Below are 21,407 nucleotides of genomic sequence, written 5' to 3' on the forward strand. Positions count from 1 at the left end.
TCTTCCTTGGTGATGTATCTTGGTGGCCCATCTTGATGTTCACAACTGTTTACTCCTTGTGTTACTTGGGTTGACTTCATACCCTTTCAGGGAGTTGCTCCTCTTTCTGGTAGATTCTCTTCCTGAGGGAAAACTTTAGAAAATGAATTAGTAGTACAAATTATAGCCCCTAACACTGCAGCTAGCTTTAGGACCACAAATGATAGCAATCTTCTCCCTCTGATGATCAGGCTGAATTAACTACGCCACGGTGGTGACTCTTCCTTGCTTTCTGGTGCCCAGATACAGAGAACTTGAAGTGCTCAAAAGGGCAGCCATAAGATATAGATCAATGTGTCACCTAATGAAAATATGTCCCCTTTGGGGACCAAGACCTCTATTCTGGCAGAGCTTACCTTTTGTGGGGATGCAAAGTATAGGGTCCTTTACAGAGATGTTGGGAGTGGTAGTAAGTGGGATTAATTCTGCTTCCACCCCTTGGTTCCAAGACCAATGACTATTTCCTATTGGAGATCCAGTACCATATAACTGTCTTTGATTTGATGTGTATACTTTTTTATCCTATAGGGTGGTGCTTTATCGTTAAAAAGTGTCACCTCCGGGTGGTGCCCCAGGGTGGCTCAGTCAGTTAAGCAGCTGCCTTCGGCTCAGGTCATGATCTCAGGGTCCTGGGATCCAGCCCTGCATTGGAATCCCTGCTCAGCAGGGAGCCTGCTTCTCTTTCTCCCTCTGCTGCTCCTCCTACTTGTGCGCTCTCGCTCTCTCTCTCAAATGAATAAATAAAATCTTTAAAAAAAAAAAGTATCACCTCCTAGCTGGCACTTTAACTGCTCCTTTAGCAGGCTATTCCAATGCTCCATCAGGTTGGAAGCTTCTTGTTGTCATATGATATAACGACTAAATCCCATGAACCCAGGTCCACTTTCACAACTTATTTGCTATAAAATGGGTACCGTGTTCTGACACAATGTTTTTGGGATCTCATAAGATAGATTAGACACTTTGTAAGTTATCAGATACTGCTGCTTAATTGAGGCCTGAAGATAAGAAAGAAACCCATTCCCAGAGTATTTCTGTTAGAGTAAATCTTTGGCCTTTCCAGGCGTGAATTTGCCCCCAAGGGGCTGGTTGTTCTCCTCAAAGAATGGCATCATTTCATGGGTACAGTGTTGTTCTCTGTTATTGGCAGTGTGAATATTCAGTAGCAGCAGTAATTAATTCAGCCTTGTTAAATAAGAACCCATGATGTCAGGCCCATGCATACCTTCCACCTCTCCCACCATGCCCATTTCATTCATATGCCCATCATCCAGCACTGAGATGACTAATGACCAAGACTTGCTGATGTCAAATTTCTGAATCATTCTGTATACTTCCAGGCAGTCTTCCAGGTTTGACCTTCTCTGGTAGGCATTAATGTTTGATACAAAATCTTTGCTCTTTGTGTCGAATGTACCCATCTATGCTATGGGCCTCATTTTCAAACCTTGTTCCCAGTCTTACAATCTTCTTCCTTTCAGGTGGCTAGACAACCAGCTGGGTCACTCACAGATACCCACTAGTCTGTACATATTCTAACCTGAAGCCACTTCTCCTTCCCAGAAAGTGGATGGTCTGGTGCACTGCCAGAAATTCTGCTCATTAGAAATGTTCCCTTTCCACTGCCTTTTAAGACACCCCTGAGTGAAGCTATAATACAGCTTCCATCCATTTTCAGTTTGCAACTACGTAGTAAGTGTCTTAGTTCAGGCTGCTATAATGAAACACCATAGTCTGGGTAGCTTAAACAACAAACGTGTTGTTGGACAGATCCATTGGTTGGTACAGGCCCACTTCCTGATTTGCCGATGGCTGCCTTTTCACTGTAGCCACACATGGTAGACAGAGAAAGGGCTAGCTCTCTTCCTCTTCTTATAAGGACATTAACCCCATCATGGGAGTTCCACTCTCACCACCTAATTACCTCCCCAAAACCCTACCTCCAAATACCATCGCATTGGATATTTAACATGGGAATTCTGAGAGGACACAAATAGCCAGTCCATAGCACTAAGCCTACCAATCCATAAACCAAGTTTTGGACTTTTCTTCTCAAGCAGCTAGTCATAAGAGATCTCCTAGATAGCCAAAGATGTCTGATGAAAAAGAGGTCCTAGTTGGGGGTCTAGACTACTTGTTCGTTCAGTTTGCCTATATCTCTGTCCTGCTCATGTTCCATGCCAGATTGTACTGGAACTGCTCACCTTATGTCTGACACAACTCAGCTTATGATAGATAGATCCAGATGCATGGTCATTTGGTGTCCATGGTTAGGTGCTCAGTATCTATTAGAGCCTAGTAGCACACTAAAATTTGATTTTCCAAAACACATGTAAATCTCTGCTGCAAATGGCATGGCCTTGCTACAAAATCCAAGGAGCCTTTTGTGTTGTTCCTATCAAGGCTTGCTGTAAGCTCTCCCTGGCTTCCTTTCCCACCTCTGATGTTTCTAAAAAATATAGGGTCTGCCCGGTCATAAGGCCCAAGGGGCAGAGCTGCTTATCTCATAGCTTAGACCCACTGCAGGAGTTTGTACAATCTCTTGAGGTCCTTGCCAGGGTGCTAAATCCTATATCTTTGATAAGTGCTCCCAAATTAATAAACTCTCATATCTAATTTATGTTATATTTATGTTTTTTAGATTATGTTATTTCTCCCTTGATTAAGTACCTCTAAAATCAGGTTCCCACATACTGTCCCAATTCCTACCAGTATATACTGGCTAGATCTTTCATTCCTTTGGGGTATAGTCTCTTCCTCCTATGTCAGACATAGCAAGCTCCCAGATCGGTTATGCTGTGACTTAACCCTAGTTCTTGACATAATGGCCAAAAAAGGATCTATGGACAAATCCTAACTGGGACACATGTTTTCTTAAAGGAGAAAGTGCTAGCATTAATGAGAGGTAGACCAAATTTGTAAGCTCATAGAGTCTGGTGGTTCAAAATCTTCAGGGACCTCTATCCAGGTGTCCTCATGACAAGTGTCAGGATCCCACTTTTTCCCCAACGAAGGCCCTGGCCTTGCGCTAACAGAGTTGTCTTGGTTAGACATTTAACCTTCCCTGGAGTTTGATCACTCTCTTAAATCCTGGGCTTTTGCTCAGTTTCTCTGTCCTTCCACTGGAGGAAATGAGAGTCCAAACAATCCTTTAGGGGGCTCTGGGGCATATATGGCCCAACAGAGCAATCCCATATTAGGCAAAAATGGACATGCCTTTATACCCTCACTTTAGTTAGTCTTTGGATGTAGGCCTTACTGCTGAAGCATCTCTGCTGGTGATGTGGGCAGCTCATCTATGTTTCCACCACTACTGCTCCATCTAATTTGTTGACTCATTCACTCAACATGTATTTAGTAATTATGTTCTATATTCCAGGAAGTATGCCAGGTATAAGGGATATAGTATCAGATAAGACATTATCCTTGCTTTATAGAACATGCAGACTAATGAACTTGAGGTTACATCTTCCTGAATGGTAAAGGATGAGGCACAATGAGCTGAAGTTGCTTAGTCCAAGTCACACTGTCAAACAAATATATCCTTAGCTTATAGATTTCATTTGAAAATAGGGGTGAAGTGATCCAAAGGTTAGCCTTTTAGGAATAATGATGTTATTTCCAAATAAACAGAAAAGGTCCATTCATGTTTGTCAAGTCATAAAATTACCCCTAAATGAAAAGGTCTGAAGAAACATTATGGACAAAAATAAATAAATAGACAATATCCTCCTTTTGTTTGTTTGTTTGTTTAAGATTTTATGTATTTATTTGAGAGAGAGAGCGTGCTCAAGCATGGGGAAGAACAGAGGGAGAGGGACAACCAGACAATGTGCTGAGTGCAAGGCCAACACAGAGCTTTATCTCACGACCCTGAGATCATGACTTGAGCTGAAATCAAGAGTCAGATGCTTAACTGACTGAGCCACCCAGGCGCCCTGACAGTATCCTCCTTTTGACAGTACACTTTCTTTATATAGTCAATTCTGTAAGTTTTCTTTTTTTCATCCTGCCTTCTAAATGTTATTGTTCTTGGCCTTTCCTTTTCTCAGGACACGTACTCTCTGGTGATGCATCTACTCTTTACTGTCTTTTTGTTGATGGTTCACGTATATCTTTCCTTAGCTCTAGACCTGTATACTCAATTGTGTTGTGAATATTCCTACCAAAATGTCCAATATATATCTCGTAGTCATCTTATCTAAAAATGAATTTCTCTTTCTTACCCACATAGATTACACACACTTTATTTCTACTTTTCTGTGTCTTCCCCATATCTGTCTAGACTGACAACAGTCTGTATTTTTAGTATCTTCAACAAACATGTGAAGGTATGAGATCTTTAGGTGGAGAACTTAATAATAGATATGGAAGTATATTTTCCCATGTAGTGCTTAGAGTTGTCATTTTCTCATGTCTGGCCAATCTTCTGTTTCTTTTACCCTCAGAATTTTATACTAGATTGAATCATGTAAAATTACCAATGTTTAAGGTTAAAAAAAATGCCAAATATCAGCAATTTCATCTAGTACAACCAAATACTACTTTTACTGTGGTAAGATGACTTCTAAAATTTTTATTTTTAAAGAGAGTAAATATAATAACACTAATAAATACAAACATTGAAGTTGATATGTTTCTAAGGTAAAACAGAGCTACATCCTAGAGAATCCGCCTTATAATATTCCATTTTCGAGTGAATTTAAAGAGCTTTGGGGTCTGAGATTTTTTTTTTTAATCTTGTAACTACAGTTGTTTCTTCACTGAAAAGAAAATTTGAAACAATATAGATAGATTCTAAACCACAGTTAAAGCAGAGTTGTCAAGTCTAAGAACTTTATATAAAAAAATTTTTGAACATTTTAGTTTCAACTAGGAAATACTCTAATTTTACATTAGTCTTTAGTGAATAAGAAGGATGTGGTTACTTTAAAAAAAATAGAACTAGTGTATTTTAGAGTTTTTACTGACTTTTAGAAAAAAAATAATACTTCTTTTCAGTTCTAACAAGTGATTCATTATACGTAAGGCTTTTTGGCCTTCTGAATTTCTGCTTTAGCTAACGAAATCTATAAATAGACTATTACATATCCTATTTTATAAAAAGTGAAATGTTTTCAGTTATTGTAGAGTTGTCTAGCTCTTAACACACAGCATGTTTTGGCTCTAGGCTTTGTCATTTTCCTTAATGTGTGTTAGACGTAGAATCAGTGTTTTTAAAACTTTTTAAATGAAAATTCTTGGTCAAAAAAGTATAAATTGCTTATTTTTCTTATAAATGAAGGCTATAGCTTCAATGACTGCTTTGTAGTTCCCCAAGAGAAATGGTTCGGGCTCTGTGGGCCCTACAGACTCTGTCACAACTGCTCAGGTCTGCCTTTGTGAGGACAAAGGCAGCTGTAGAGAATAGGTAAACAAGTGGCCATTGCTGTGTCTCAGTGAAACTTACTTGCAAAAAGAGGTAGCCAGCCTTTGGGGTCACAGTTTGCCGACTGCTACATTTTCCCATACTCTGTAGACTTTATCTTCTTGTAATATTTTTGCTATCTACTTTGTATTTTAGTTATTAGTTATTTCTAAATTGACTAGTATAGTGTTTTATACCTGGTAGATAATCAGTAACTAATGAAATAAGAATGAAATTTTATACATTTCACCTTTGGGAAAATGTACATCATTCCAACAACATTAATTTAGAATTTTCTCCAGAAGTGTATAACTTGAAAATAGATAAAAGAAACTGAAGAAAAGTGTTGGGAGGAATCAGAGTCTTAATACATTGTTTATGCTCCCCTAATTTAAGTTTCATTAAAGATTCCCTGTGGGCAAAGATGTAAGCCTGTGAACTGCCTATTTTCCAATGAGAGCCTATCTTCCAAGTATGCCCTTTTGATAGACTGCACCTCCTAATACTCAAATCAGGACTGACAACCTCAAGTGCCCTATTGGAAGCAGGCAGGTAGTATATAGTAGTGAAACGGGTCAGGTATAAGACACGAGAGCAATTGGTATGGGCTGTGGTAACCTAAAGAATGCATCTAGGTAGCAACTGCTGCTTAGATCCATCCAGATTTGCCTTTGAAAATGCTTGCCTATGCTTGCTAGGTCATCTGAAACTAACAATCTTATTAAGCTTTATATATAAAAATCTCTGCATTTTTAAATCTTAGTACCTAATTCAGTTTCTATTAATTAGTAAGCAAGTGCTATGAGCTAAGCCAAATAGGTCTGTAGGTGACATTGTTCTAGCACACATAGTCAATATTGGGATAAGTCAAATGGGCCTACTCCATTCACTTACCTAGATTATATGTGTTAGGAAAAGAGTTTTTCCCTGGATCAATATTAGTCTGTGTTCAGTTTCTGCTATTTTGTTTACTGTCTCACAAATAGTTATATTTCATTGTTCTTCTCAGATTTGATTAACTGACCATTGATCATTGTTTCAGAGTAAAAGTGTTAATTCTCTTAAAATCAATAATCACAGAAATATATTAAGTCACTTCCAACTGGATATAACTTAACATTAGCATAGTGTTTGAGAATATAGATCTGTGCTGTCCAATAGAGATATAAGGCCAGTCACAAATGTCATTTAACATTTTTCAGTAGCCATATTTACAAAGGTAGAAAGATGCAAATGAAATTGATTTTAGTAACATTTTATTTAAACCAATATATCCAAAACATTATCATTTTATGTAATCAATTTAAACAGTGATTTGATTTTTTCATTCTTTTTGTAGTGTCTTCAAAATCTGATGTCTTTTTACATTTACATGTTAGTTTTGACCAGCTACATTTCAAGTGCTCAATGGCCACTTAAACTCATCCACGCTACTTAAAGGCATCCACTTCAGCAAGCTGTTTAACTCATCTGCCTTGTCTGTAAGGGCATTAGGATAATATTACCAAATATGGCTGTTGTGAGGATTAAATTAGACACACAGGAAGTACATAGCGTATGTCAGTGTATCCATGATCAGTAGATAGATAGATGGGTAGGTAGGTAGGTAGGTAGAAAGGTAGGTAAGTAGAGAGGTAGGTAGGTAGAGTGGTAGGTAGGTAGAGTGAGAGAGAGATTGATAAGAATAATAATAAAAATATATGTGGATATAATCATGTCCCATGCAAAAACTTCAATTAGCTTCAACATAGCAAATAATTTTTTTTATGATTTAGGTGCCTTCTATATGCTAACTCATATTATCATATAATAATCTATTTAAGCACGGTATAGCCATTGAAAAAGAAAATGCTTCATACATCTTTAAACAATAGTAGAAAAGGCCTTCATAACTGAAGACATGAGAAAGATTATGTTGTTATTATAAAGTTTGGTCTATGTTATTTTGTTTTCTATATGGCTTGAAGTAGAATCCATAAAGACAAGGTAGGTGAACACTGAGCCTTGTTCACTCTGAAACAGTGTTACTGATTGCCTTCTTTCATTTCTTTCAGCGCACTAAATTCATCCTTTACTCAAGTTGTTTACTCTGTCTAGAACACTCTTCCTCTTTTCTTCTCTTGGCCAACTGGCCTCTTCTTATTCTTCAGTTTTCAGATTAGATGTCAGACCTGAGGTTTACCCTGACCATCTCTCCATAGGTCTTCTCTTTCACTCTCTACGTTGTTATCACAGTTGTTTCCTATATTAGCCAATGTGATGTTTTGTAATTATTACTTTTTAATTTAGTTGTTTTCAGTCTCTGTATAAGACTTCTTGCTGTGTGAGAGCAGGGCTTGGGTTTGCCTTACTTGCTAACAAAATCTCTGCAAAGCAATGTAGTACCAGCATGGAGCAGGCACCACATATTTCTTGAGTGACAATGAATTAATGAATGGATGTGTGCTAGTATTAGGGATTTTCAAAGAAGTCACAGAAATGACTTCTTAAGCTGGTGTATCCACATCAAGAAGCTACGAAAACTACAGTTCTTTATAACATCCACTGGATTATAAATTCCACAAGGACAGGAACTGTGTTTGGATATGAAACTAAGTGCCTACCAGCTCAGCCTGACACATATTAGACATTCATATATATTTGTTGATTGAATGAATAGATTACTTTTTGATGTGAAGTCATAGGCTGGACATCTATACTAGGAGGAATTTTACTCTAAGATAAAATTTAGGATGAGTTAAAAAGAAACATGGATTAAGGTGATTTAAAACCAAGATGCTGTAATAGCAATGCAGTAAAAATGTGTATTTTCTGTTATATTTTTTTCTAAAAGGGACCTGTTGGTTTACCTGGAGAAGTTGGGACTACTGGAAGCATTGGTGAAAAGGTAATGTCTTTCTTTTTTTTTTTTTAACAGTAAGAATTCTAGGCTAAACTCAAACGAGAGACATTCATATGGTATTTTATGTTAATTAGAAATCACTCATAACTTAAAATGCATCATCCGTCTTGAATATCTTAAATATATTGAAATATAGCTAATAGGTTATATGTTTCTAATTTTTAAAGGGCGATTACTCTTTAAGTTGTGATGATGTGGTCTGAAGAGAAAAGATGAAACTGATGGTTTAGATTTATGACTAGACCATTTTTAAATCTATTTTATCAGAGCAAGCCCCCTAAAGGAAGCAGTTTTGAAAGGGATTAAGTTATCACTTTACCTGATCCAAGTCTCAGTCACAATCTCTTGCTTTCCACTTGGAATCCAGTATGCAATTATTCATGGATATTCATGGATATTGTAATGGAAATTGTAATTTGCTTAAAGATTACCTAGAAATCATTACCTTGGGAGTGATTTTCCATGTTTAGTTTCAAATTTAGGAAAGTCTTTTTAGAAAATAAAAAGTAATTCTTTACTTGAGACCACCAAGGACATTTTAAATTGTTTTTATGGAATCTTATAATGGGCTTGTAGACAATAAACCAAAACTTTGGGTATTTGACTAAAACCTGATTTGCTAGATATAAATTTTAAGCATGAGAGTCTTGTGCAATCACTACATAAAGCTACTCTGTGAGTAATTAAGTCGAGCTGGGATTAGAAGTAAATTAGATAATATTCCAGTTATTGCCATCTGAAAATTTTAGTTTAAGTCAAAGTCAACATGTCTAAAATTTATCACTATTTTCCCAGATTTTAACTGGTCTCTTCCCAATAATCTCATGTATATTAGTATGCCTTATACCTATCTCAATTCTTCCAGTCTTCCAGAATAAATAGAGTAAAATCCATATTTGCTTTCCTTTTTCCTCCATTCTCTATGCCTAATCTTTTAGCAGGAGTTAGAGTTTTTTTCTACGTAATTCATCTTTTCTAATAGTCAATCCAAAGCCCGCCCCACCCCCCAAGACATACTCTTATCAGTTTATGTTAAATTTACCCTGTCATATTTCTATCCTCTAATCCATCCTACGTACTACAGCAGAGGACTAATTTTGATGGGTCATGATCAAATATTTTCAAAAACCATCATTGACTCCATACTGCTGACCCTATTAACCCCTCTACTTTGCTGTCAAAGTACTACATAATTTTGGCTTAATCAGTTCATCCAACAAATTTTCTTTTTTTTTTTTTTAATTTTTTTATTGTTATGTTAATCCCCATACATTACATCATTAGTTTTAGATATAGTGTTCCAGGATTCATTGTTTGTGCATAACACCCAGTGCTCCATGCAGAACGTGCCCTCCTCAATACCCATCACCAGGCTAACCCATCCTCCCACCCCCCTCCCCTCTAGAACCCTCAGTTTGTTTTTCAGAGTCCATCGTGTCTCATGGTTCTTCTCCCCCTCCGATTTCCCCCCCTTCATTCTTCCCCTCCTGCTACATTCTTCTTCTTCTTTTTTTCTTTCTTAACATATATTGCATTATTTGTTTCAGAGGTACAGATCTGAGATTCAACAGTCTTGCACAATTCACAGCGCTTACCAGAACACATACCCTCCCCAGTGTCCATCACCCAGTCACCCCATCCCTCCCACCCCCACTCCAGCAACCCTCAGTTTGTTTCCTGACATTAAGAATTCCTCATATCAGTGAGGTCATATGATACATGTCTTTCTCTGTTTGACTTATTTCGCTCAGCATAATACCCTCCAGTTCCATCCACGTCGTTGCAAATGGCAAGATCTCATTCCTTTTGATGGCTGCATAATATTCCATTGTATATATATACCACATCTTCTTTATCCATTCATCTGTTGATGTACATCTTGGCTCTTTCCACAGTTTGGCTATTGTGGACATTGCTGCTATAAACATCGGGGTGCACGTACCTTCGGGTCCCTACTTTTGTATCTTTGGGGTAAATACCCAGGAGTGCAATTGCTGGATCATATGGTAGCTCTATTTTCAACTTTTTGAGGAACCTCCATACTGTTTTCCAGAGTGGCTGCACCAGCTTGCATTCCCACCAACAGTGTAGGAGGGTTCCCCTTTCTCCGCATCCCCGCCAACAGCTGTCATTTCCTGACTTGTTAATTTTAGCCATTCTGACTGGTGTGAGGTGGTATCTCATTGAGGTCATCCAACAAATTTTCTAATATTCTCCAATATAAACCTTTCTCTCTCCACTGTCTCATATATTACATACTTGTTCCTATTCCTGTTCTTACTGGTTTTTTTTCTTTTTTTTTTTTTTTGCTTAGAGTATCCTCTCCCATTCCCTCTACTTATTCAAAGACAAACTGTAGGACTCAAATTCTCGTCTCCTCCATAAAGTCTTGCCAGATTCCTCTAATCCTTCCTGATTTCTTTCCTTCCTGGACTTAGAATAATAATCACCACACAATTTACAATTAATTGTCTTCTAATTGATTGACCTTTGTTAATGGCATGTCTCCAAATACTTGAGAGTTTGTTAATGTCATGTCTCCAAATACTTGAAACTAAGTCAAATTTCTGTTATAGCTCTCCAACTCTCAGTACATCGAAAGTGCTTAATATATACTTACTGATTTTTTATTAAGCATATAACAAATAGGGACACCTGGGTGGCTCAGTTGGTTAGGTGTCTGCCTTCGGCTCAGGTCATGATCCCGGGGTCCTGGGATCAAGTTCCGCATCAGACTCTCTGCTCGGTGGGGAGCCTGCTTCTCTCTCTTCCTCTCCCCCCCGCCTGTACTCGCTCTCTCTCTCTCTCCCTGACAAATAAATAAATAAAATCTTCAAAAAATATATAAAAAAGAACAATATAACAAATATAAAATGAGCTCAGTTAAAAAAAATTAGATTTGTAATTGTTTTTATTCTGACTTATTTTCTTCTGTGCAAGGTCAAATGTTCTACACTAAGATGACAATCCTGGGAATTTTAATGTGAATCAATTCTTTTAATCTGCTATGGCATATTTGATTATCTTAATTATATTTAATTGTGGTAGACTACAGAAATAAAATTTTGTTCAATGGTTATAGGAATTAGTTAATTCTTACAATATGTTTTGATACTTTTACTATCCTATTTCATATGCCTCAAAATGATAAGCATTTCTACTTATAAAAATACTTTTAGTACTTTATCCCTTGAAATATATTTTGAGGATTTTTATTGTATTAGAAGTCTAGCAACTTTAAGGTAAAAATACAAAATTTGTAAATTAAAAAGTGTTGGCAGCTAGGATGAGATATGCATGTAAGTTATGATTCTGACAATTTTCCTGTCAAGGCTTAGCTCAGTCATGACTGATTAACATGCCTTAATGTTTTTCTTTTTTCTTTGTTTTAAAAGGGAGAACGTGGAAGTCCAGGTCCACTAGGTCCCCAGGGGGAAAAGGGTGTTATGGTAAGAGTCAGTGATTTGAAATATATGTTCCCAAAAAACATCATAATTCTAGAGGTGAAATTGCCTTGAATGGAATTTAAGTAAATGAAAATGTCTATTTTACAGTGTATTTCCTTTAGAATTTTCCTTTCCTTTAAACAGTTTACCTTTCACATGCTGATTGGCACTGCAAAGCATGAAAATCAGATGACTTGGTCAAATGAGTCAATAGTTTTAAGAGAAGAATTAACCCACCATAAATTAACTGAAATGGATGAAAAAGAAAATTCACTTAGGATTCTACTTTTCTTTTATAGCTTATAGTTTCAACAAACTGAGGGTTCTAGAGCGGAGGGGGGTGGGGGGAAGGGTTAGCCTGGTGATTGGTATTAAGGAGGGCACGTATTGAATGGAGCACTGGGTGTTATACGCGAGCAATGAATCATGGAACACTACATCAAAAACTAATGATGTACTGTATGGTGATTAACATAACATAATAATAAAAAATATATATATAGCTTATAGTTTCTATGGCACATACCATCACTGCCATGCTTCCATGAGTTTGTGGTCCTGATGTAATTCTTTGATAATATGTGAAACATCAGAATCCAGAATTCATCTTATTCTCTTTCATCTTTAAGGTAGTAATAGATGACAAATATTATATATAGATCTTATTTTTTTAGTTTATTAAATAGTTTCTAAACATGATAGGAACTAGAACAAAAAAAATATCAATAAAAGAATCTTGCTTCAGAAAATATATCGTAATAGATCTGGTGGCATATAATACTGTCTACAAGTTTATTTTACCTAAGTTATTCTTTAGTTTTAACTTCTGTATTATCAGCAAAGCACTATAAGATTTCATTTTTAGCTATGTCCAATTGCTGTAGCCTAAGAAATTTAATATACCCATTAGGTTAATCAATTTCAGGAATTACTACCTACTAAGACATCATTTTTAGCTATGTCCAGTTGCTGTAAACTAAGAAATTTAATATACCCATTAGGTTAATCAATTTCAGGAATTACTACCTACTAAGACATTCTCTAAATTAGTATTAATGCCATAAAGGGTGTGTTCCTTCTAAAATTTAACAGGTTGTAGAGTATTTCTACACATTCACATTCCTTAATTATAGAATTCTCTAGTCTCTGACAATGAAATGGCTTCATAATCTATATAATATAACATATATCTATTCCTAGCATAACAAAACCTACAGAAAGATAAGATGAATATTCTCTTCTCAATAGGTCATAATATGTGATTCTGTTTAGCCAATTTCTTTTCTAGGCAGAGTTACTAATAAAAGTATATACAGCTTCTGTGTAATCATGTCTTATTTCTAACTGTAGTACATTTCCCATGGCCTTTTATATCTTGGATAGGAAAGAGAGATCTTATTTACATTATCACTTTTATTGCTATTTATAATTTACTGGTTTGTCTTCAATGAAAATAATCAGATATGATAGAGACTTCATGTCTTTCATATTTTTACTCATTATAGGGATATCCAGGTCCTCCTGGGGATCCAGGACCCATTGGTCCACTGGGATTACCTGTAAGTAAAGACTTTATATTCCCTTCTAGAATGTCTATTTAAAATTTAAATCTGTGATTTTGGTTATACTATACTTTTTGTTCTTATGCAAAATAAGTAATGTATAAACTGATGAAGGCTACTTCTTTCCTCAATGTAAAACACTCTAGAATATTTCATGGTATCTTAATCTTCCTCACCTCTACTTGCTTTATCATTTACTTTTAATAATCAGTACAATTCTGTAGCTAAAACAAAAAGAAATTTAAACTTTCTTTTGAATAACCACATATAAGAAAACAGAGTCAGTAATCAAGCGTACATGTGAGCTTGGATAAACAAATCACAAATAAGTCACAACATATTTTTCTTAGAAATTTGCAAATATTCTCAAACAACCAGATAAAAGTTAGAGAAAATGTATCTTTATTGACCAAAACTTGAGTTTTAAAAATACTCCATTTATTATATAGAGAAAGATAACAAAATCTTGCCTCTAAAGAAATAAAGCTTGCTTATCAAAATTTGGCCATTATTATCAACTTAAATATGAAAAAGATAAGCCTTAATAATCCCCTAAACAGAACTATTATCAGAAATGGTTTTAAAAAAAAAGAAAGAAATGGTTTATGCTGTTTTGGGAAGCTTCTGTTTTGAAGATAGGCCTGACTTTCCAGGCATGTTACATAGACAGGCATGTTATTGACTTCTAAAATTAGGAAGACGGATGTAGATTGGTACAGTTGCCAGTCTTTTTATTCACAGAAGATAATAAATAAATCTAAGATCCTATGAAAGTTCACTGTTTTTATCTACCTAATGTCATATAGATAAATAAATTTTGTTTTCTAATTCTTCATTAAAGACTATCAAGTATAAAAATTCATTGTAACTGACTTAGTAATAAGTAACAACTTAATCTTCATTACATCTATTTGTGGCATATTTGGGGTATTTTGTGACATTTTTCATCATACAGGAAAAAAATCTATTTTTATGTGATGGGATTACCATAAATGTCTAGAATAATGAGAAAGAAATCTTGCAGCAATAGCCATTGCTTTTTTGATGGACCAAGCTGATTAGACTACTCAGACTGGCTAAATAGGTGTCTCTTTCCACTGTGACTCCATGTGTTCCTCCTGAAAACTAGTTGGAATACTGGGAGAGGGAAGAATAGCAGAATAATGGGGAAAGACATTATGGCATTTATTTCATAAATAAAGCATATTTTAAAGGAGATTAATCAATTTTATTTTAAGAATTCCCAAGGAGAATTACATGTCATAAGAAAGGTTATAATTCCTATTTTGCTAATGTTCCTGTGAATTCTATAACTAATTTTTAAATTTTCAATGTGTAGGGTCATGTGGGGGCAAGAGGACAACCTGGGAGTCAAGGTCCTAAAGGACAAAGAGTAAGTTATCTAATGCAGGAAGTAATCTAATACATTAACCTCAAAAAAAAAAAAAATGACTTTATAAATAGTGATGTGTTCAGCAAAAATAGTTCTATGTCTTCTAGATTGTGCTTGGATATTGTTGGTTTTTTTCCTTGTTTTCATTATATTAGATGAACTACCTACCTACATTAATTGAAGTGTGACTCATTATCATTTGTACTCATAAAACCATACTTTTCCATTTTATGTTTTACAAATTTTACTAATTCATATAGAATTCTTCTTTCACATTTTCAACTTCCAGTTCCATTCTTTGGGAGAATTGTAAAGGTGAAGATGTTTAAATTAAGCATTTTTCTACTCACAAGAGACTTACATAGCAAGGAATAGTAACATCATGACAGAGTAAGAGCAATAGGAAGTGGAATGAAAACAAATGCAGGATGCCTGTTTATTAATTATGAATCAGAAGTGATATAATCATCATCATTTGGTGATTATGTATAAGAATTAAATTAGAAATCTTTCAATCTTTGAGTTTTTAAACATTAAATCCTTTTTTTTTTCCTTTGAAGAAATAAGAACCACAATTTATTGCATCACATGCCAGGCACCTTTACATCTATTATTACTTAATACTTAGAACTACCCAAAGAAGATGTATTGTCTCAGATATTATAGCTGAGGAAAACAGAGCTCAGAGAGTTTAAGTATATGGCCTATAGGCACACAGAGAGAAATGACAAAACAAGGATTCAAATCTTAGTGTGTCTATCTCCCAAGCCTATGCTTATTTGACACCACACAGAATACTAAGGAGGTTTTTTTTTTTTTTTTCCTTGATAAATCTGAATATGTGGGCTGTAAGAATTCTCCTTTCTCCCTTGGCTTTACTTTGATTTTTAGAATTAGTGAAGAAAATATTTTAAAACATGGTGTCCAACTAACAAAAGTTAAAAACAAAACAAAAACTTCATTTTCCAGTTGGCAAATGGGAGAAAAGTGTTAAGAATGCCGTTTGCAATAATAACTTTAGTTTCATGTCCTGTGTTTTAAGTGAAATTTGATGAAAGAGAGTAAATTTGTCTTTATTATTATTTCTTTTCTGAAAAACTGTTTTCCTTACTGGGTTATAGATTTACAATTTATAAATAATCCTGATGGCCACTTATATTTTAGCCCAAATGAGATTTAAAATAATAAAATAAAAAGGCAGTAGATGATCTGTACCCAAACTGTCATTTAGTGGTCTATACCCTGCCAGCATTTAGTACTTGGTCAGGTCCAATGTGTTTATTCAACTTTGTATTAGTCAAAGTGAGAAAGTTCAACCAGTTTTATGACAGTTGCAAGAAAGCAGAAATACTTTTTGCTATGTTTTACTTTTTGTTAATTAAGTAATTGAAGGCTTATAGAAGCTATGTACCTAAGCAAGAACTCCTCCTGAACCACATGTGTTTTCTCCTGAGTCATATGGAAAGTTCATTTGCTCCGTGATTTTCTAACTTCCCCATGAACCCTGGGTAATTGTTGCCCTTTTGTTTTCCCTTTTTTTTCTTCCAAGATGTTCTTTAAATTCAAGTTAGTTAACGTAACACTAACTAACATAGTGTGGTATTAGATTCAGGAGTAGAATTTAGTGATTCATCAGTTATGTATAACATCAATGTTCATTCCATCAAGTGCCCTTCTTAATGCCCATCACTCATTTAATCCATCCCTCCACCAACCTCCCCTCCAGCAACCCTGTCTGTTCTCTATAGTTAAGGGTCTCTTATGGTTTGCCTCCCTCTCTGTTTTTATCTTGTTTTTCCTTCTCTTCCCCTATGTTCATCTGTTTTGTTTCTTAAATTCCACATATAAGTGAAATCATATGGTATTTGTCTTTCCCTGATTAATTTCAATTAGTGTAATATACTCTAGTTCCATCCACATTGTTGCAAATGGCAAGATTTCATTCCTTTTTATGGCTGAGTAATATTCCATTGTATAAATATACCACCTCTTCTTTATCCATTCATCAGTCAATAGATTGTTATCCTTTTCTGACTTTGTCCTCAACTTTTACCTCTTCAATGGTCTATTTTCCTCTTATCCTCCAAATACATTTTACTGATTCTCTCCCAAAATGGCTTCTCACAATTACTTAAAATTCATTCAGTACTTTCTAAACAAGGAAATCTTATTTAGAAATAAAGGCTTTGTTTAGTACAAAAACACTTCCTTTGCAGGAGAATGTTTCAGGCAATTCCTGAACATTGAGAATACAAAAAAGAACTGAAGACCAGAATATTTAAGAATATATTATTAGAAAGTTCCATTCCAGATGTCATGTAATATCTTCCTACTTCTACTGTCTTCTTATCAATCTGTTCTCCACTATGGATGTGATCTCAATATGCTAGGTCCATCTTTCCCACTGTTTTTCAATCACACACACACACACACACACACAAAAGAACATGTGTCTCCCCACTGAGATAAATGAAAATGTATCTGGCTGGAGGTTCCTGTGCTCCAGCTTTTCCCCACCACTCCAAAGGCTGAGGGGGTTGATCTTCCCAGCATTCCTATAACCCCTTCATGGCACACTACTGTGTCATAGTACACTGGAGAGGAAGCTGTGCCCTATGCACACTAACCCTGAGATCACGCAGAGAATAATTATTATGGAACTAGTACTTATTACTGTTTTGCCTGTGACTTACACTGTTATCACATGGCCATGTGAACATCATCAATAATAGGACACGCTCTTAGGGGTCTGCCTGCCCATCCGTCTGTCATTCAACTATCTAACATTTACTGGTTTCTTATAATTTGTCAAGCATTCTCTTCATACCATGGAGGATTCAATGGTAACTATCTTTTAGATCTGGACCATATGGGTTTTAATATTTAATTAGTTACAGCCCAGTGGCTTTTGAAGTATCATACAATATTGGTACTTTTCCAGAGGATAAGAAAAGCTCAGGCAAGCAACAATGTCTGCCATTTCAGAAAACAACTTAAATAAAATAATATAATGAAAATTTGTCTAACCTGCTTTGTGAAGGTTGTATAATCCTGCTTCTTATATAGCTGAAAAAGAGCAGGATTGGTTGAAAGTATCATTCTTGTGGTTTGAGAGTCTTAGGTGGGAGATTTGGCATAAATTTAAAGTATTATTATTTATCCTACATACTCTAAGCTTTTTTTTTTCATCTGCCAAGTTTGGCTGAAGAATAGTCATTTAAGTGTAGTGAAATAATTTAATACGCCAAAGCTAATTAATATAATACATACAATCATATCCATTATATAGACAATTTAGGCTAGCAGATTCTCTACTGCAGTACCAGTAAGATGGTGGCTTAGCCTTTCTGGGTCACTAGGAACCAGCACAACTTTAGTTGCTGTCCCTCATGTGCACATTTAACTCACTGGGGCTAGGTAACTGATCCTTTGGTGTCTCTCCAGTGTGTACTTCTATGTCCTGTCTCCAGCTGCCCTGACAGGAGAGATGACACACTGAGCAGAGTTAGCCTCTCTTTTCTTGCCCATGGATTGGGCCTTTGATAATTAGGCAACTTCAGATTTTGTACCCTTTCTCGGGAAGGAGGGTATAGAGGCGTACAACTGAGTAATTTTTTATTCTATGCTACTTAATATTTACATGAGGAAAAAAGATTGAATTAACTGTATTAGAAATATGTAATGTTTTAAGATTTTCTATGCAAGATGCAGAATGGATATGACCATAAATATTCTGAATTGCGGCTTCTTCAAGGAACCGCATATCATATTGGGAAACCAGCCATCAACATTTGCATTTAGATTCAATGCGGGTACTACCTGGGTCACGCCAAGTATTAAAGAAGAGCTTTTTGTGTGGTTTCTTCTCCTGAAAAAATTCATAAAAGAATAGAATGGGGGTGCCTGGGTGGCTCAGTCGGTTAGGTGTCCGCCTTCGGCTCAGGTCATGATCCCGGGATCCTGGGATCGAGTCCCACATCGGGCTCCTTGCTCAACGGGGATCCTGCTTCTCCCTCTTCCTCTGCCTGCCTCTCTGCCTACTTGTTCTCTCTCTCTGTCAAATAAACAAAATCTTTTAAAAAAAATAAGAATAGAATGAAATGATTTTTCCCACAAAATCACAGATAATATTAGTTTTTGTTTAAGGGAACATTTTGTCCCAGCTACATCAATCAAGAGCCAGAACAGACTGCTAGGCATAATTAGTTAGGCATCTGAGTAATTTAAAATTAATAGAGGGGTCAAGCAAAGACAGATGAATGTGGTTAAAAGGAAATATAAATATACTGAATCCAAGTTAGAAGGACATTTGTTCTGTGAATAAGGGTTGTTTCTTTCATTCATAGATACTTTAGCTCTTTAAAATTGATGACAAGCATTATAGAGATGGCCTTGTAATTCTCATAAAAGCTTCCTACATAAACTAGTGCGCAGTTTATATTAGTGTGGTAGTTAATGATAATTTTTTTAAAATTGTAGCATTTATATGAAGGAGTGGTTTTGTCTCCTATCATCTAATACTTCTAGGATTATTGATTATTCAGGACTTTTGTTAACTCTTTAATATTATTGCCTACAATTCAAGTACTTGTTATTTTATGAAACATGCTTAATTTATATAGCTGAGCTATCAGACTTTATTCCAGTTTTTAGAACCTACTTATAGCCACTTATTGTAGCCAACTTTACCTTTTCTTACAGATGATGAGGAAAAGATCAGATTTTTTATTTAGCTCACATACATTCTCCAAGAGCTTTACAGATAATTGGATATTTTATTTTATTTTATTTTATTATTTTATTTTATTGAGCTCGCATGTGCATGAGTTGGGGGGAAGGGGCAGAAGGAGAGGGAAAGAGAGAATCGTAAGCAGGCTCTATGCCCAGAATGGAGACCAATGCAGGGCTCCATCTCACAAGCCTGAGATCATGACCTGAGCTGAAATCAAGAATCGGACACTTAACCAACTGAGCCACCCAGGTACTCTGATAACCAGATATTTTAAAGCAGGTATTAAAAAAATAACTTTATGCCCAATTAGATGCCTATTATAATGCTGTTGGGTCTCTCTTAGAGCTTGTCCTAAAGCTTATTTTGTCTCAGGAGTCAAAGAAGGCATATAAACTAACCCAGAGGTAACTTTTATAACCAATATCAGAGTGAAACTTATGGATGCTGAGAAAGCTAAGCTTTTAATTAATTAATTTAGCCTTAACTGAAACATAGAGAGTATTAAGCTTTCCTAAAGTTCTTTCAGCTTTAACCTCTTAACCAGCAACCCTAGGCTTTATAGCCTTTAATTAATACAATTACTATACTTAGACCTTTTTAAAAAAAAAAAAACAAACCAAAAACTAAATGTGGTTATCTTTCTCATCAACTTAGGAGCAGAAATTTCTTTCTTTGTTCCCTGGTTTAGTAAATGAAGTAATAATCTGAAAGTATATTTAGAGTGAAAGTATTTTGACAAAAGCATTATAAAATGAGTGATTATCATTACTATGTGTATTCTTTAGTTTTGGAGGGAGCACCTTTCAATTATAATGCCAATCAGCACTTGTAAATGTTTCATATTCATTTTATAAACCTCCTCTAAACTTCAGGTCCTGTATTTCAATCTAAATTCACTTGTTAACAAGATTAACCTTTGCTTCTTTTTAACATTTGAAAAAATATTATAAACTTAATAAAGCACAACTATCTGATGTCTTTATACATTTAGACATCATATGAATCAGGCAACTCATATCTGCAGGCTTCCATTTCTTCATATTATAAAAGCGGAGTTTGCACTAGTTCAGTCTTGACATTAGGTGATTTATGTTCAGAAGCAGAAATTGGCCGTTGAGTATGAGATCTTCCTCCTGACCTAGATGCAGTCTTTTCTATGTATATATCCAGGCAGCCACTTAATCTGATTTTATGTAAGGAAAGAGACTTGCCATCTTTAGACCAAACAATTTTTTTTTTAATTCTAAATTTACAACTCTGTGTCTGGGAAGACTTTTGAAGATTTATCCATATCGATGCTACCATTTAAACCTAGACAAAATGGGGGCGCCTTGGTAGCTCAGTCGGTTAAGCATCTGCCTTCAGCTCAGGTCATGATCCCAGGGTCCTGGGATTAAGCCCCGCATCCAGCTCCGTGTTCAGCAGGGAGCCTGCTTCTCCCTCTCCCTCTGCCTACAGCTTCCCCTGTTTGTGCTCTCTCTCTTTCTCTCTGTCAAATAAATAAATAAAATCTAAAAGAAATTAAAAAATAAAAAAAATAAACCTGTACAGAATGACTTCGCACTCTCTAGCGCTAGCCTTAGAGATATCTGTCTCATTGTGGTTGATTTGTCTAGAATCACATTCATTGTATTCGCCTCATTCTCCCTCTCCCTCTCCACCCAAGCAAACCTACACTTCCAGTTTGTTTGCTACTAATGCTGTCATCACTCTACTAGTTATTATAACAAAATATCCAAGAAAGATAGAGATTTGAGGTTGCAAAAGGGTTAAGTGCCTAATTCCCAATGGACACATTATCAGTCTAGATTTCACTTGTTTTCTGCAGTGTTTAAGAATGTTGACCATGTATTCCTTTTTTTTTTTTTAATTGAAGTATAGTTGACACACAATGTTACATTAGTTTCAGGTGTATTACATAGTGGT

At 35.6% G+C, this 21,407-nt stretch overlaps 1 protein-coding gene across 1 annotated transcript in view; it reads left to right on the forward strand.

Moving 5' to 3' along the window:
• Positions 1-21,407, forward strand: part of COL24A1 (collagen type XXIV alpha 1 chain) — a 384,914-nt gene that overhangs the window by 210,597 nt on the left and 152,910 nt on the right. The window contains exons 26-29 of the mRNA XM_032424689.1: positions 8,280-8,333; positions 11,744-11,797; positions 13,300-13,353; positions 14,696-14,749. Coding sequence (XP_032280580.1) covers positions 8,280-8,333; positions 11,744-11,797; positions 13,300-13,353; positions 14,696-14,749 — 216 coding nt within the window. The remainder of the gene's footprint in view (positions 1-8,279; positions 8,334-11,743; positions 11,798-13,299; positions 13,354-14,695; positions 14,750-21,407) is intronic.

The sequence above is a fragment of the Phoca vitulina genome, unplaced genomic scaffold (assembly GCF_004348235.1).
Source record: "Phoca vitulina isolate PV1807 unplaced genomic scaffold, GSC_HSeal_1.0 scaffold2, whole genome shotgun sequence".
NCBI lineage: Eukaryota > Metazoa > Chordata > Mammalia > Carnivora > Phocidae > Phoca > Phoca vitulina.